General features: G+C 55.6%; 1 protein-coding gene across 1 annotated transcript; it reads left to right on the top strand.

Moving 5' to 3' along the window:
• The first annotated feature begins 4,234 nt into the window (after window positions 1-4,234).
• ISLR2 (immunoglobulin superfamily containing leucine rich repeat 2) lies at window positions 4,235-8,494 on the top strand. The gene is made up of 3 exons (XM_061181933.1): window positions 4,235-4,244; window positions 4,696-4,809; window positions 6,243-8,494. Exons 1-3 carry the CDS (start codon window positions 4,235-4,237, stop codon window positions 8,492-8,494), a joined length of 2,376 nt encoding a protein of 791 aa, XP_061037916.1.
• The last annotated feature ends 6,055 nt before the right edge of the window (window positions 8,495-14,549 follow it).

Raw genomic sequence — 14,549 nt, 5'->3', positions numbered from 1 at the left:
TCATGATACCCAACGCTGCAAGGTAATAATGATGGCTAATTCTAGCTATTGTTGAAAAAAATAAAAGCTCATTTCTGAGCACTACCTAAGTACCAGGTACTAGGTGCTTTGCATTCATCGACTCATTTAATCCTCAAGCAACCCAATAAAATGGGTATTCTTATTTATACCCCTTCCCCACCCCCCCCAGACACAGAGAGGTTAAGTAACTTGGCCAAGGTCACACAGTGAGTACATGGTGGAGCCTCATGCTAGAACCTTCCCTCTTAACCACTATGTAGCATGTGTATGAGGGAAAAGAGAGATGGAAGTTGGCAGGGGTTGCGGGGGGGGGAGGTGGGTGGTTTATAAACGGAGACTCCAGAAGCTGAAAGGTGGGGAGCTGTGTGTTTAGGAGATTCTAGCTGGAGGGCAGGTGGGAAGGGTCTGCTGAGTAGGCTGCTATGCTGGGGATCTGTGATGCCCTTCTGGGTCCTGGCTTTCTTACTCTCAGGGGCTCTCCCTCATTCATTAAATCACCCACCTGGCACGTTAAATACAAGGGCATGTACAGCTCTGAGCGCAGGTGCAACTGAGTCGTCTGCACAGTGTTACATGTCCTAAACCTTTAATCAAATATCTATTACTTCCAACTTTGCAGTTTTCTATTCCCCTCTTAGAGCCTGAAAAAGATTTTCTTTTTCAGATCTTGGGCATTTTATAAGTCCCTGGCAAAGTCAGAAGACTTAAGGACTGCCTTCTAGGACTGGACTCAGAGAGAAAGCACTCACGCCGCACAGGGAAGGTTGGGGAGGAGTACAGGATGGTTTTCTCCCAGGAGAACTAAACTTACTGGCTTGCTCGACGAGCATCCAGAGGGTGCCTATTGTGCCCTGGGAGTTGAAAACACAATGGGGTGCGAAGCCGGGGCTGTGCCTGTGTTGGGCAGGGGTGAGGAGGCTGCAGATTCCTGGGACATACGCTGGGTGTGCATGGGAAGGAAAGCTTCGGTGCCTTGGTTTAGCCTCTCCCACTTCGGAACTTTGCGCCACAGGATGCACAGCCGGGAGCAGCGCACGCCTGGGTCCCGGGCTCAAGCCGCCGATCCTCGGGGCCCAGGGTACCCCAGCCATTGCCCCGCGCCTCTGAGCCCGGCAGGCGGTTTCCAGCAGGGGGCGCGCGCGAACCAGGCCTGGGCCCGAGACTTTGAATAGACCGAACCCGGGTAGCTGGTGCCGGGATCCGGGGGTTTTAACTCGCCCTACTCTCGGGACCGTGCGGGTCGGCAAGGTCGAAGTTAGAGGTCCACAAAAAGCTGCCCAGAGCTCCAGCTCTCCGCCCTGGGTGTATCTAGGGTCGGCACCCCAGCCTGGTCAAAAAGCCTTAGCCCGGATTCCGTAGATTCCAAATCTGGGCCTTCCACGCTGGTGTCTTGGAACCTTGTATCCCTCCTCTCCCCTACTTCCACACACCTAATTAGGTGTCTGTTTCTTTAACCATCAAAGACTTGGGCGGCGGTGGGGGTGGTATCTTCGTTCCCGGTTCCCCAGCCCTTCAGTAACTGTACCATTATCAACATTACAGACATTAGAGGCCCCTGCGCGCCTGGCGGCGCCGGTCGAGATGCTCTCAGTCTTCTCCTAGCTGAGCTCGGAGGCTGATCCTGGAGTCGTACCTCCCATCCTAGGTCTCGGCGGATTCTGCCCGGGGCGACTCGGGGTCTAGCCCTGCTAGGGCGGGCACTGAACTCTTCAGGGTCCAAGGCAGGGGTAAGGGTTGTCTTTTCCCCAGGGCAGGCTTGGGAAACAAAAGCGCTTGCTGGAGAGTGGGCGGGAGCTGCGGGGGTCCGCGGGAGTCGGCGCCCTCGCCTGGGTGACCACTGCGCCCTTAGTCGCCCTCCAGGCGCCTGATGCCCTGTCTCCCTGCAGAATTCCCCTGGCTTCAGCATCCCCGGCAAAAGAGCAAGGAAAGAGGGTCTTTCTTGGCTTGCAGGCCCCAAAGTTTCCCAGGACTCGGGCGGGTGGGGTCCCTGCGGTCCGGGAAGTTCTCCGCGGAGAGTGAGCGAGCTCATTTTTCCTTCCATTCCCCAGCCTCTGTCTTCCAGTCTTTCAACCCTTCCAAGTTATCCCCTGCTTGCCTCCCTGTACGCCTCCTAGCTGAAAGCAAAGAGAACCCCCCAACACACAAAATAAAGAGAGGTGAAAAATGGGTGGAGGGTCCACAAGTCGCGCGCCTCCGTGCCTGAGCCTCGGTCACTGCCTTTACGCCAGGCTCCCCTCCCCCCGCCAGGGAAGGTCTCCAGGACCCCCTTACAGGACCCGATTCTCCAACCTCGCTGCTCGGCCCCCGGCTCCCCAGATCCCTCTTCCTCGGCCAAGGCTCCTCGAATTGCCCTCCAGGATTACCAAGACGCGCGGACAACACACCCAGGACGCCCCCCTTGCTCCGCAGACAAAGGGTCTGTGCCAGGCCAGCCGGCCGCGCCATTCCGCCCAAACCGCCCGGACTCACTCCTGGACTAGGGACCCGCTCTCGCTGCCCCCACCGCACAGTCAAGATCCTCTTACTCCTCCTCCCTCCTCGAAGACACCGTCTCCCTCAGGGCGCGCCCCTCCCCCGGGGCGTCTGTGGGAACTACAGGCACGGGCAGATGGAATGAAGTTCTGGGTTCTGAATTCTGGGTTGAGCGAGATGCGCTGGTCCCAGCTGGCTGGGCTGCCTGTAGCGACCGCAGGAATAGGAGAGAGGGAAGGCTGCGAAGTGTGTGTGCGCCAGTCTGTTCATATTTAATTTATAAAGGCTCCTCGGAACCCCGATCGGGTGGTCTCTTTAGAGGCAGCGCTCCTCACCCGTCTCTCTCCCCCACCTCCCCAGCTCATTAAAATGCTCAACACTGAAATCGGAAGATTGATCTCAGAGGCCCCAAACCGACCCACCTCCAGAGACAGCCACGGCCCGAGTGAGGGCTGGGGGGAACACGTGCGCCGGGAGTGCTCAGTGTCTGTGGAAATACCGGGGAAGGCAGGGGCTCTGCGTGTTTCCCGAAGCCTGCACCCCTTTTCCGATTCTGGTCAGCAACTCTGTCTCCTGGGCTGCCATGGGCACTGAAGGGGAACAGAAATCGCGTTTTATACAAATGCCTCGACATCCCTGGGTTTCCACTTCTTTGTCGCCAAAAGAAATATCGGGGTTTCTCCAGAGACAGGAAGCGAGAGTCCGGAACAGCGAATATTCGAGTCTGCTGAGGCCCGTTGTTGTGTGAGGGTGTCAAACATTAGGGCGGGATCGGGCCGCAGAAGCTTTGGGGGATAGTGTGTGGGGTTGATGGTGTGTTTGCTCGTTAGACCGTGAAGATGATGGCGGGGGCGGAGGAGGAAGAGAGATGCTCAAGCCTGAAGTCTCCAACCCACAGTGCTCAAAAGGAGCAGACGTTCTGTAACCATCCCTTTCCACACCGCCGTCTGCTGCAGCCCCGGAGCCCCATTCGCCCCTAGCTGGCAAGTCCTGAGGGCGAGGCGCTTGGGTGCGCTCGGGCCGGCTTCCTGGGAGCAGAGGCTGGTACCAACGCGCCCTGCCCCACCCAGCGGTGCGCACGGGCCCTCGAGCTGGGCGGTGGGCTTCCAGCGCTGGTTTACCCACAAAAGGCGAGACGTACAGAGTCGACCTGAGGAGGCTGGGCAGGGGAGCGCCCGGTAGGGCGGTGCGTTCTAGTCTTCGGGTTGGGCTGGCAAGAGGTGAGGTGGGAGCTGGGGAAACCAGGGCTCGTAGCTGCCCAGAGCCAGGCAAAAATAGCAGGGAGGGTGAGGCGCTCTGCTAACACTATCAATTATGCATCGTGTTGAATGTGGCTTCGGGGAGGAGGCGGCTAGCAGCGGGGGTGCGGGGAGGAAGAGTCCGCGCGACCCCTGCGGCGCGCAGCTCAGCCGGTCCCGCGCGAGGACTCTCTGCGCCACCGCCTGCCTTTGCAAAAAGAGTTAAGGCAAAGACACGCTTCCCTCCCCACTTCAGGCGTGAGCTCTTCCTTCCCCCAAATTCCTCAAAGATGGTTTGTCTCACGTGTTGCGGGGCGTAAAAGAGGCTCGCATTCAATTAGCAGCAAAGCTAACGGGCTCTGGCGGGACCCGCGCGTGAGGGTGAGTGCGCATGAATGTGTGTGCCTGCAGGAGGGGGGAATGCTGAGCGTCCCGGGTGAAGGTGTGCCTTTGAAAATGTGTGTGAACGTAGCGAGATCTCAACACATTGATGCGATTATTACATGATGATGGGTAATTCTAACATATGAAGAGCGACTGTGTGGAGGGTGCGAGGGTCTGTCTGTGCCAACGCGTTTGAATGGGGAGGGAGTCGTGTGATTAGGGATAGTGACAATGTCTGCAGATGTGTAAATGGGGGGGGGGGGATAAGGGTTATGGGAGTGTGGTGAACTGGAAAGAGCCAGGCCAGGGCGCTGGGCGTGGGGGCGCCCCTTTGTGACCAACGTCCCTTGGCCAGGGGAAGAGTCTCTATGGCTTTAACAAATGTAGATGATGCGGGAGGTGGGAGAGGCTGTGCGCGTCCCTGCTGAGCCCGGGAGCGCGCGAGGACTCTCTTCAATCTGCAGCCAGTGAGAGGTGGGGGGAACAGAGGCGAAAGGAAAAACTGAAGTGGGACCTCAGGGCCAGGGGAGTCCACAACTTACCTGTCCCTTTCTCTGCCTCTCCCCCATCTTCCCCACAGTCGCAGCAACAGATGTGGGAAGCACCCTTGGGCTGTCGTCCTGGCTTCGCGACCTCAAGTCTGCAGAAGGGGTTGCAGCCCGAGGGCAGCGCGCGGAGAGTCGGCGAGCAGCGGGTAAGCAGCGGAAACCACCCCGTAACGCTGACCCAGATGGGGGTAAATCCCGTCCAGGGTGCCAGACCCTGCCGGCTCTCTCTAGGCGAGACCGGGGCGAAGAGGGGAGGGGCCTTCCCTCCGGAGCAAGAGGGAGTGGGGAACGCGGGTTCCAAAGACCAGAGGGTGGGAGGGGCTCTGCCGAACCTGCCAGGAGCCCTAAGTGGGAGCGGAGAAATCTGTAAGTGCGTTTGTATGACTGCGGATACGAATCTTTTATTGGGGGGGGGGGCGGTTGTCCTCAGGCATTGTGGGCTGCAGAAAAGAGGCAGAATCTTGAACCTTCTACTTGATTAGCTAGTGGCAGCCCCCTTGACCCATCGGCTAAGGACTCCCCCACCCCCATGGGAGCCGTCTGGGAAGATGCGGAGGGGGGAGCGAGAATCTTTAGTGACCTCCCTCCATTGCTCTTGGTCCCAGCTCGGAGGAGGACCTCCTTCCTCAGAAGGAAGGTTGATCGAGGGGCCCTGTTGGTTTTCCCCTCCTAGGAGTTGCAGCCCAGGGCAGACGGCTTCAATTGCGGCCGAAGAGGGACCTGACGAGTCTGTTTCCCCGGTCCCAAGCCTCTTGCCACCTGCAGCAAGTTCTCAGCATTTGCTGATCCGCTGGGATTTCAGTCTGAGAGGGCTGTGTACAGGCGCAAGTGCTCGCCTGTGTCCCTGTGTGTGGGTTGGTCTGCGTGAGGACTTGTGCCCTGGTGTCTGTCAATTCTCACAATGAACAGGAAAGCACTTTGCCCCGTGGTGGAGAACGCTGTACAAATGCTGTGTTCAGTTGAGAGAACAATGAGGTCTCCAGGATACATTGTGTCTGTGTCTGGGTGTCTTTGTGTTTGTATGTCTAGGAAATGTGTTGTGAACCCCTAAGCCCCTGCAGAAGTTGTCGGTTTGATGGCAGGTGCCTGGGCGTGTGTTTGTATTGTTGTGCGCTTGTATGGGCGTGTGTGGGCGAGTGCTGTGCCGTGGGACAAAGAGTTCAAGGGAGGACAGGCGGTCACGGACAAAAATACCCTTTCTATGTATCCCTTTCACTGAATTAAATGAAGGCTTAGAAACATAGTCAGGGCTCGATGCAAAGCCCAGGGCAGACCTGCTAGCGGCCCACTCTGTGGAGGGCTCAGCCCCAGGCTGATGGGATAGGTAGAGAAAAAAGAGCAAGGTACGAGGCGGCTAGAAAAGGAAGTCAGGGCCCTGAGAGGGAGCAAGCACTGAATCCCAAGACTTTTACTGAGCTCCAACTCGTGCCTAAGAGAGGCTGCTGGGCACAGAGGAGAAAGTTACCGCAGCCCTGGGACCTGCCCTAGACGGGTTTACGGAGGAGGCAGATGGATAGGGAAGGGACGCTGGGGCTCAGTGAGTCACCTTCTCCCCTCTTCCCCCGGCTTCCACCTGCAGGATCCGCGATGGTGCCCTTGAGGGCCCTGTGGCTGGCTTGGGCGCTGCTAGGAGTGGCCGGAGCGTGCCCAGAGCCGTGCGCCTGTGTGGACAAGTACGCGCACCAATTCGCCGACTGCGCCTACAAGGAGCTGCGCGAGGTGCCGGAAGGACTACCGGCCAACGTGACCACGCTTAGTCTGTCGGCGAACAAGATCACCGTGCTGCGGCGTGGGGCCTTCGCCAACGTCACGCAGGTCACGTCGCTGTGGCTGGCGCACAATGAGGTGCGCACCGTGGAGCTGGGCTCGCTGGCGGTGCTGAGCCAGCTCAAGAACCTCGACCTGAGCCACAACCTCATATCCAGCTTCCCATGGAGCGACCTGCGTAACCTGAGCGCTCTACAGCTACTCAAGATGAACCACAACCGCTTGGGCTCGTTGCCCCGGGACGCACTCGGTGCACTGCCCGACCTGCGCTCCCTACGCATCAACAACAACCGGCTTCGTACACTGGCTCCTGGCACCTTCGATGCGCTAAGCGCGCTGTCACATCTGCAACTCTATCACAACCCCTTCCACTGCGGTTGCAGCCTTGTGTGGCTGCAGGCCTGGGCCGCGAGCACCCGGGTCTCCTTACCGGAGCCCGACTCCATCGCGTGCGCCTCTCCTCCTGCTCTGCAGGGGGTGCCGGTGCACCGCCTGCCCGCCCTGTCCTGTGTACCTCCCAGTGTGCATCTGAGTGTTGAGCCGCCGCCTGAGGGGCCGGGCAGCCCCCTGCGCTCCGGCCTAACGCTCATGCTACACTGCGTCGCCGAAGGACACCCCACGCCCCGCCTGCAATGGCAACTTCAGATCCCGGGGGGCACCGTAGTGTTAGTGCCGCCGATCCTGAGCGGGGAGGACGACGGGGACGGGGCGGAAGACGGGGAGGAGGAAGGAGATGGGGACGGGCCAACGCAGACAGAGGCTCCAACCCCGACTCCAGCACCCGCTTGGCCCGCGCCCCCAGCTACCCCGCGCTTCCTGGCCCTTACAAACGGCTCCCTGTTGGTGCCCCTCCTGAGTGCCAAGGAGGCAGGCATCTACACATGCCGTGCCCACAACGAGCTGGGTGCCAACTCCACGTCAGTTCGCGTGGCAGTGGCAGCTGCAGGGCCCCCAAAGCACGCTCCTGGCGCAGGGGGAGACCCTGATGGGCAGGCTCCAACCTCGGAGCGTAAGTCCACAGCCAAAACCCGGGGCAACAGTGTCCTACCTTCCAAGCCCGAGGGCAAAATCAAAAGCCAAGGCCTGGGCCGGGTTAGCGTCCTCGGGGAGACACAGGCGGGGCCGGAGGGGGACGAGGAGGCAGGTGAGGGTGAAGAGGCGGAAGACCAGGTCTCTGCTGACCCGGTGGAGGAGCAACGTTGTGGCCACGGGGACCCCTCGCGGTACGTGTCCAACCACGCGTTCAACCAGAGTGCCGAGCTCAAGCCGCATGTCTTTGAGCTGGGCGTCATCGCGCTGGACGTGGCGGAGCGCGAGGCGCGGGTGCAGCTGACACCACTGGCGGCAAGATGGGGCCCTGGGCCCGGCGCGGCTGCGGCAGCAGGGCGGCCCGGACGGCGGCCATTGCGCCTGCTCTATCTGTGCCCGGCGGGGGGTGGCGCAGCAGTGCAGTGGTCGCGTGTAGAGGAGGGCGTCAACGCCTACTGGTTCCGTGGCCTGCGGCCCGGCACCAACTATTCCGTGTGCCTGGCGCTGGCAGGCGAGGCCTGCCACGTGCAAGTGGTGTTCGCCACCAAGAAAGAGTTGCCCTCTCTGCTGGTTATCGTGGCCGTGAGCGTGTTCCTCCTGGTGCTGGCCACCGTGCCCCTGCTGGGCGCCGCCTGCTGCCATCTGCTGGCCAAACACCCGGGCAAGCCCTACCGTCTTATCCTGAGGCCGCAGGCCCCGGATCCCATGGAGAAGCGCATCGCCGCCGATTTCGACCCGCGTGCCTCCTACCTCGAGTCCGAGAAAAGCTACCCGGCAGGCGGTGAGGCGGGCGGCGAGGAGCCAGAGGAGACCTCCGGGGAGGGCCTTGACGAAGAAGCAGAGCAGGGGGACCCAGGTGGGGACCTGCAGAGGGAGGAGAGCCTGGCTGCCTGCTCGCTGGTGGAATCCCAGTCCAAGGCCAACCAAGAGGAGTTCGAGGCGGGCTCCGAGTACAGTGATCGGCTGCCCCTGGGTGCCGAAGCGGTCAACATCGCCCAGGAGATTAACGGCAACTACAGGCAGACAGCGGGCTGAACCCCCAGCCCGTCTGGCAGCCCATTCCCATCCCCCACCTTGGGTGCCTGGGAGCAGAAGCCTTGGGCTGGCAGGATTTATACCCCCCCCCAACTTTCACTTACTCCACCCCCTTACCACCCCCTAACCTTGACTACTGGGGACTTCTAGTGGGGAGTGGGACGATTTTACCAGTCCCACCCACGACGGTCATTGTCCTCGTGGGCTGAATTCCCCTCCATGGCGAGCACAGTTCCCCACTCCTCCCTCCCTGTATAAGACACCACCCGCTGACCGTGAGGCGAAATCCAAGCCTCTCCGTTCCCACTGCAATTATCTGCGAAATCCGCCCCGAGCCCGCTCCACAGTGGGCTCGGAAGCCAGAGGAAATGGGAGAAGACTTTGGAAACATCTGATGGGCATGCTGTGGCTCGGGGGTCAGCCCGGGACCCCCAGGAGATGTCCTTAGCGAGGAGCGCTATGGGGTCCCGCCTCAACCCTTACTCCGCCCTTTCCGGGGTGCACATCCCAGAAGCCAGAATTCTGTGGCAACTCCCCAGTTTTTAGTTTCAAAGCCCCCTTATGACTGGGAACCAAACGCTTCTGTTCCCCGTCCCCCACTCCGCTTCTGACCAGCTGGAGCCGAGCCGGGTGCCTGCGGCGCCTTTCAGCTCCGCGCTCCGATTTTCATATTTTCGTTGTTTTCAAAGACAGTGACACTCCGGATCTGGTGCTAACACTCCCTTGCTAGCCTCTGGGAAAACTGGGTGTGTGCGTGTCTGGGGATGGGGGGAATCCGTCTTCTCTAGCCCTCTCTCCTAACTTAAAGCGCCGCAAAACCACGCGCCCTGTTTCCGCGGAGGGTGCGGCCTTGGTCCCGGGCCAATTTCGTTGTAGGTGAGTCGGAAATTTCTGGAGACTCGACAGCTCCGCTTCCGCTGCAGCATGCGGCCCAGACCTCAGCTCGAGAAGCACCAGGGGCGCCGGAAGCCAACCCCGGCCTCCTGGACCGGGTCTCTGGTGAGGGGCGAGCGCCCCGGTTCGCACAAAGCCGGCGCGTGACCGTGCGGCGGGATCCGGATGGAGAAAAGCCCCTCGGTCCTCGCGCCCCCCCCGCCCCGCCCCTCCTTCCGCGAGAATAGTAATATTTGCGCGGCTGTAGTCCTAGACGAGCGTGCTGTGTAGGAGAAAAGTCTGTGTCCTGTAAAAGTGTGTCAAGGGTAGAGTAGGGAGGCGGGCGGGAGGGAAGGCGGGGAGAGGGGACGCGGCGCGGCGACTCGGGCGCTGGTCTTTTTTCTTTCTTGCAGAAAAGCCTAGGGGTTGGGGTGGGGGGTTTGGGGCATCGGGACCAGCCCTGTCCGTGAAGCGCAGCACAAGTGCGGCCCGGGGCTGAATAGCCCCCTGGAGTCCGCACCCTTTTCTAAAGGCGTCTGTATGTAAACAGTCAATAAAACAATCGATTTGAACTGGCCTTGGTGACTCTTTGTCGGGGGACAGAGGCAGGAAGCCTGGAGGATGCAGGAGGAAACAGCAGAAGGAAGGAGCCCATAGGATCCTCCCGTTGGGATCCTTTGTGTGATTTTTTGACTGTCTTGTGATTTTACCAGGTGTTTACACCTGGTGCCTGCTCTTGGTGCCTCCAGCTCCGGGATGGAGGGGGGAAACCAGGTGGGATGGGGGAGGCTGGAAGTGAGTGGGGAGGGCTTGCAGAGAGGGAGGGGTGGCTCTCTGCAGACTGAACGCGGGGAGCTCCAGAGTGTGTGTGTGTGAGTGTGTGCGAGTGCACAATCCTCCTTGGGTTGACACTGTCACGATGATGGGGTGTGGCTGTGCGTGTGAGGACTGCCTAGTTTCTGTGTCTCAACACCAGCTTTGGTTCTCTGAAGATGCATAGGGGCAAGACTTGTGCACAAAAGATGTCACAAGTAACACAAATTACAGGACTGGCAAATGATGGAGAGCAGCAAAGGGGGAAATCGGCAAGGTTGATTCCACAGAAAAATCTCACACTTTTAGCCCAGGAGCCATGCGTGTGTGTGCGTGTGCGTGTGTGTGTGTGTGTGTGTGTTGGGGGATGATGCTCAGTGAATGATGCATGGACACCTGGCAGGGCGTGTGACTGTTGGTGTGGTCTGAGGTGGGTGCACATGTACCATCAGGGTTGGAAGCACACTGATTTAATAGTCCTAGAAATGGGGCTTCTTGGGTGGGGAACAGGAGAGACAGAGAGATCCAAAGTGGATGCTCCTGTCAAGCCTACAGTGCTGGGGTTGGGCCAGTTGTATTTCAGCTGAATCCCCCCAAGGGAGGGGAGCAGCCAGGAAGAGTGGTGGAAGAGGAAAGGAATAGAAATGAGGGGGGGCAGGTGAAGAGTCCATCTCTACTCTCTTTTCTTCCTGCTTCTAATCTCTTCTCATCCCTCACCCTCTCTGTGGGTAGCAGGTCTTCCTAACTGGACCAGGCTAGTCTGGGGACCAGGCCCAGGTCCAGACACCCAGCATCCTGTCCTAGCTTGTCTCCTGGCAGAGGCAGTAGCTGGGACATTTCCCAGGGCCAGAGCCCAGGTTCCCTTCCCAGACCAGCAAAGCTGTCTCTGAGAAAAATTCCCCTCTGAGGACCGCAGCCCAAGCCCCACCACTGCAGCCCACACCACTGTCAGGGACATAGCTCAGAAATATCTTTTAGGAAGAGGGCTGCTTTGTTCTATCTGCCAATGCTGCCTTTGAGCAGGGGGCAGGGACTGGCCCAATTCTTGTGGTTCAGGAAGCCACCCACACAGTTGCATTTGGGCACAGGCCTGGCTGGGCTGGTGAGTGCTTACCAATGTCCGTCCCCCCACCCAATCCTCTCCTCATGGGAGGAGGGGGTAGAGGGAAGGCCTCCTTCTTGTTCCCCCCTGTCCTAAGGATTGAGAACCCTCCTGGAGACCCCCTAGGATTCTGAGTGCCCCCAAGGGATTGTGCAGAGTTGCTGAGAGTTCTACCCCTTCTTTGTCCCAGGCCAAGCTTTCTAATGAACACATCGCTGCTCTGCTCGGCCTCGTGCTCCCTGGACAAGGCCAGGCCCAAAGGCTTGGCCCATAGGACAGGAATGGGTGGGTGCTGGAGGCTAAGGACCATGGTGCTGTGACACTCTGCCGACTGCCCATTGAGATACCAGCCCTCTCAGGAACTCTGGAGCTTCTGTCCGAATGTTTGGCTCATGAACAGAATGGTCCCCAGCCTCTGACCTTCCTTCTTATCTCCTTTTAAATTTTATTCTTTCATTTCCTCCCCTTCTCTCCTCTCTGTTCTCTTTTTTTCTGCCTCTCCCTTTTTTCTTCCTCAAGGAATCTTATAAAATCCCAGGGTTGGAAGGGACACTGAAGACTTACTAATTCAACTACCCACTTGAGGTTTAATTCTTTTCTACACAGTCCCCATCAGGTGGTTGTGCAACTTCAGTTTATATTTATCCAGACATGGGGACTCACTATTCACTCCCTCCCACCAAGGAACCAGTTGTTGAGCAGTTTAAAATGTGTTTCCTCACTTCCACCCCCCAGGCTTGATGTTGCAATTGGCACATGCTCTGTGAGAACCTGCAGAGGTGTGGCGATGTGATCCCCACCTCCATCCGTCACTTCAGGGCTCCAAAGCTTTTCATTCAATGCACATTTTCGAACCTCTGCTGTATGCTTCAGGTGCTGTGCTAGCTAACTCTCTCCAGTGTATTTTGTCATAAAACTTATGTGGATGGGAATGGAGTCTAATGGGTTGAAGACAGAGAGAGAGACAGAGAGAGAGAGAGAGAGTCTGAGTGTGTATGAGGGGACCTGGAAAATGGTCAGAGAATGCAATATGACAGCAGTAGCCTTGGAACTCAGAGCAATTTATCAGGAGCAGTAATTCTTTGAGCTACAGAAACCAGATGCCCAGGATGTGGCCTTGAATCAGATTGGAAAACTGTCTGCAGAAAGGTGATTTGAAAGGAGTCCTCCCCAACAAGTGTCTCCTAAAGATCAGCTGGAATGAGAACCATCTTGAAGATCATTCGAGAAAGTCCATTAATAAAAGGACAAAGGGAGGCAGGGCTTCTTTGAGGAAGAAGCAGCTGGTGTAGGGTCCTCTGCTTCCTGATCTCGTGTCTGGAATGCAGCCCTGCCCATGACACCTGAATAACAACCACAACTAAAGCTAACATCTCTGAAGATTACCTGGGTCAGTAAATGTTTGGACTGCTATTCCCTGGTTGTGATGCTAATCTTGGTTTTCCTGCCGGGATGTCAGAATGATGCATTTTGGTACATAGAGGAAAGGGAGGTGGCATCTTGCTATGACTGCCTTGCCCCAGGTTTGTTAATATCAGAGCCCCAGTTATGAGACACTCCACAGGGAAATAGGAACCTTCTGTCTGCACAACAGGAGGCATCATCTGCAGAGAAAGAACCATGACTGCAAGAGCACTGAGCAAAAGAAACTGGAAGACCTTGTTCTTTTAGGGATTAGATGCATTTTCTGCTGAAAAAGCCAAGCCCAGGTACTAGGATATAAGAAAGGCCCCAAGTAGAGACCATAAATTGCCAAGTCTGACCTAACAAATACCTTTACCTTGTAAATCTCCAACATAAAGATATTGAGAAGAGAAATTCTGGAAAATTGAGGATGGAGCAAGCAGAGCCACTTCAGTTGTAATGTGTCAATTAATTGATTGCATTTACAACACTCCCACCCATGCATATGTGTTCAATGACAAGATTTTGCCTTATGACTCAATAGAGAATAACGTTATATTGAAAATGAAAGATCTACTGTGACTGGCATATAAAAGAGATTGAATTATAAAATGTCTTACAATATTAGCGTTTATTTCAAAATATGGCCAGTATTCCTCATGAGACTTGACATGGATTAAAAAAAAAAAAAAAAGCCATCCAAGGACCCCATGATGGGAAGACTTGTTGGGTTAAATTAGTTGGAAAGATTTTGTATCATCCGTTGGTTGAATAAGTAATTTAGGTAATTTGAAGATGGTATGATTTTTTAAATTGTGCTAATTGCATATGCTTTGTCTGGACATGTGAATGTAAGTTCAATAATTAAGTTTAAGCCCACATGGAATAAGGAGAATAAAAGTGTTTATATTTTTATCAACTGTTTACTGCTTAAACATTTCCCCTTGTGTATTAGGAGTTAATTTGGTTTTGGCAAGTTAGATGCATTTTCTCTTAGCAACACTCGAGCAAACTGGTCCTTAAATTGAGTCTAAAAGCCATTCAAGGCATCCAACCATTTGAGAGAAAAACTGCCACAATCATAGAGCTCAGATAGGAACTTCATAAGAATTGATCAGTGGTGAAATGGGGAAAGAATGGGAATGGAGAATTAATTATCAATGCTTTGTAATAAAAGTGACCTATCATGTATTAAGACGGGCTAAAAATGCTACTGGTCACCAAATGTTAATAAAAATATTAACCAAATAATACCAATAGTAGCTAACATTTATTAAACTCTTACCATATTTAAGACACATACTATGGAACTTATAAGCATTATTTTATTAATCCTTACAATAATCCTGTGAGGTGATATTATTATTTCCATTCACAGGCAAAGAGACCAAAGAGCAGAGAGGGTTAGTCATTTGCTGAAGGTCACACAGCTGTGATTTGCAGGGTTGAGGTTTGTACTTCAGTTATCTGACTCCAACATCAGAGCTCTTAGACACCAAGCCAAACCCCCTCCCAATACTTATATAAATCAGTTTAAGCGAGGGATGATGTATTTTACACAGTATTGCTAAATTTGCTGCTAATTATGGAGTTTGTCTAGAAAAAGGGTTTCTCTTGCTGTCTCTCTCATTTCTCAAAATAGCTTCCCCCCAATTATAAAAGTTATGCATGACTAAATGTAAATGGTTATAGCCACTTTGGGAAAATTTTGACAGTATACTAAAGGTAAAGATACATATAGCTTGTGATTCAGCAATTTCTCTCTTGGGCGTATACCCAATAGAAATGAACGCTTAGGTCCACCAAAGACAAACGAGTCTTTTGGTGGACACAAGTACAGGAATGTTCACAGTGGCTTTATTT

The sequence above is a fragment of the Eubalaena glacialis genome, chromosome 2, assembly GCF_028564815.1.
Source record: "Eubalaena glacialis isolate mEubGla1 chromosome 2, mEubGla1.1.hap2.+ XY, whole genome shotgun sequence".
Lineage (NCBI taxonomy): Eukaryota > Metazoa > Chordata > Mammalia > Artiodactyla > Balaenidae > Eubalaena > Eubalaena glacialis.
The sequence above is the reverse complement of the archived record's forward strand: the minus strand, read 5'-3'. Positions and strand labels throughout refer to the sequence as shown.

Bases quoted from the DNA above. Each gene is read 5' to 3' on its own strand.
- ISLR2 (XM_061181933.1), top strand. The intron at 4,810-6,242 runs GTAAGCAGCGGA...TTCCACCTGCAG, and splicing joins GGAGAGTCGGCGAGCAGCGG to GATCCGCGATGGTGCCCTTG.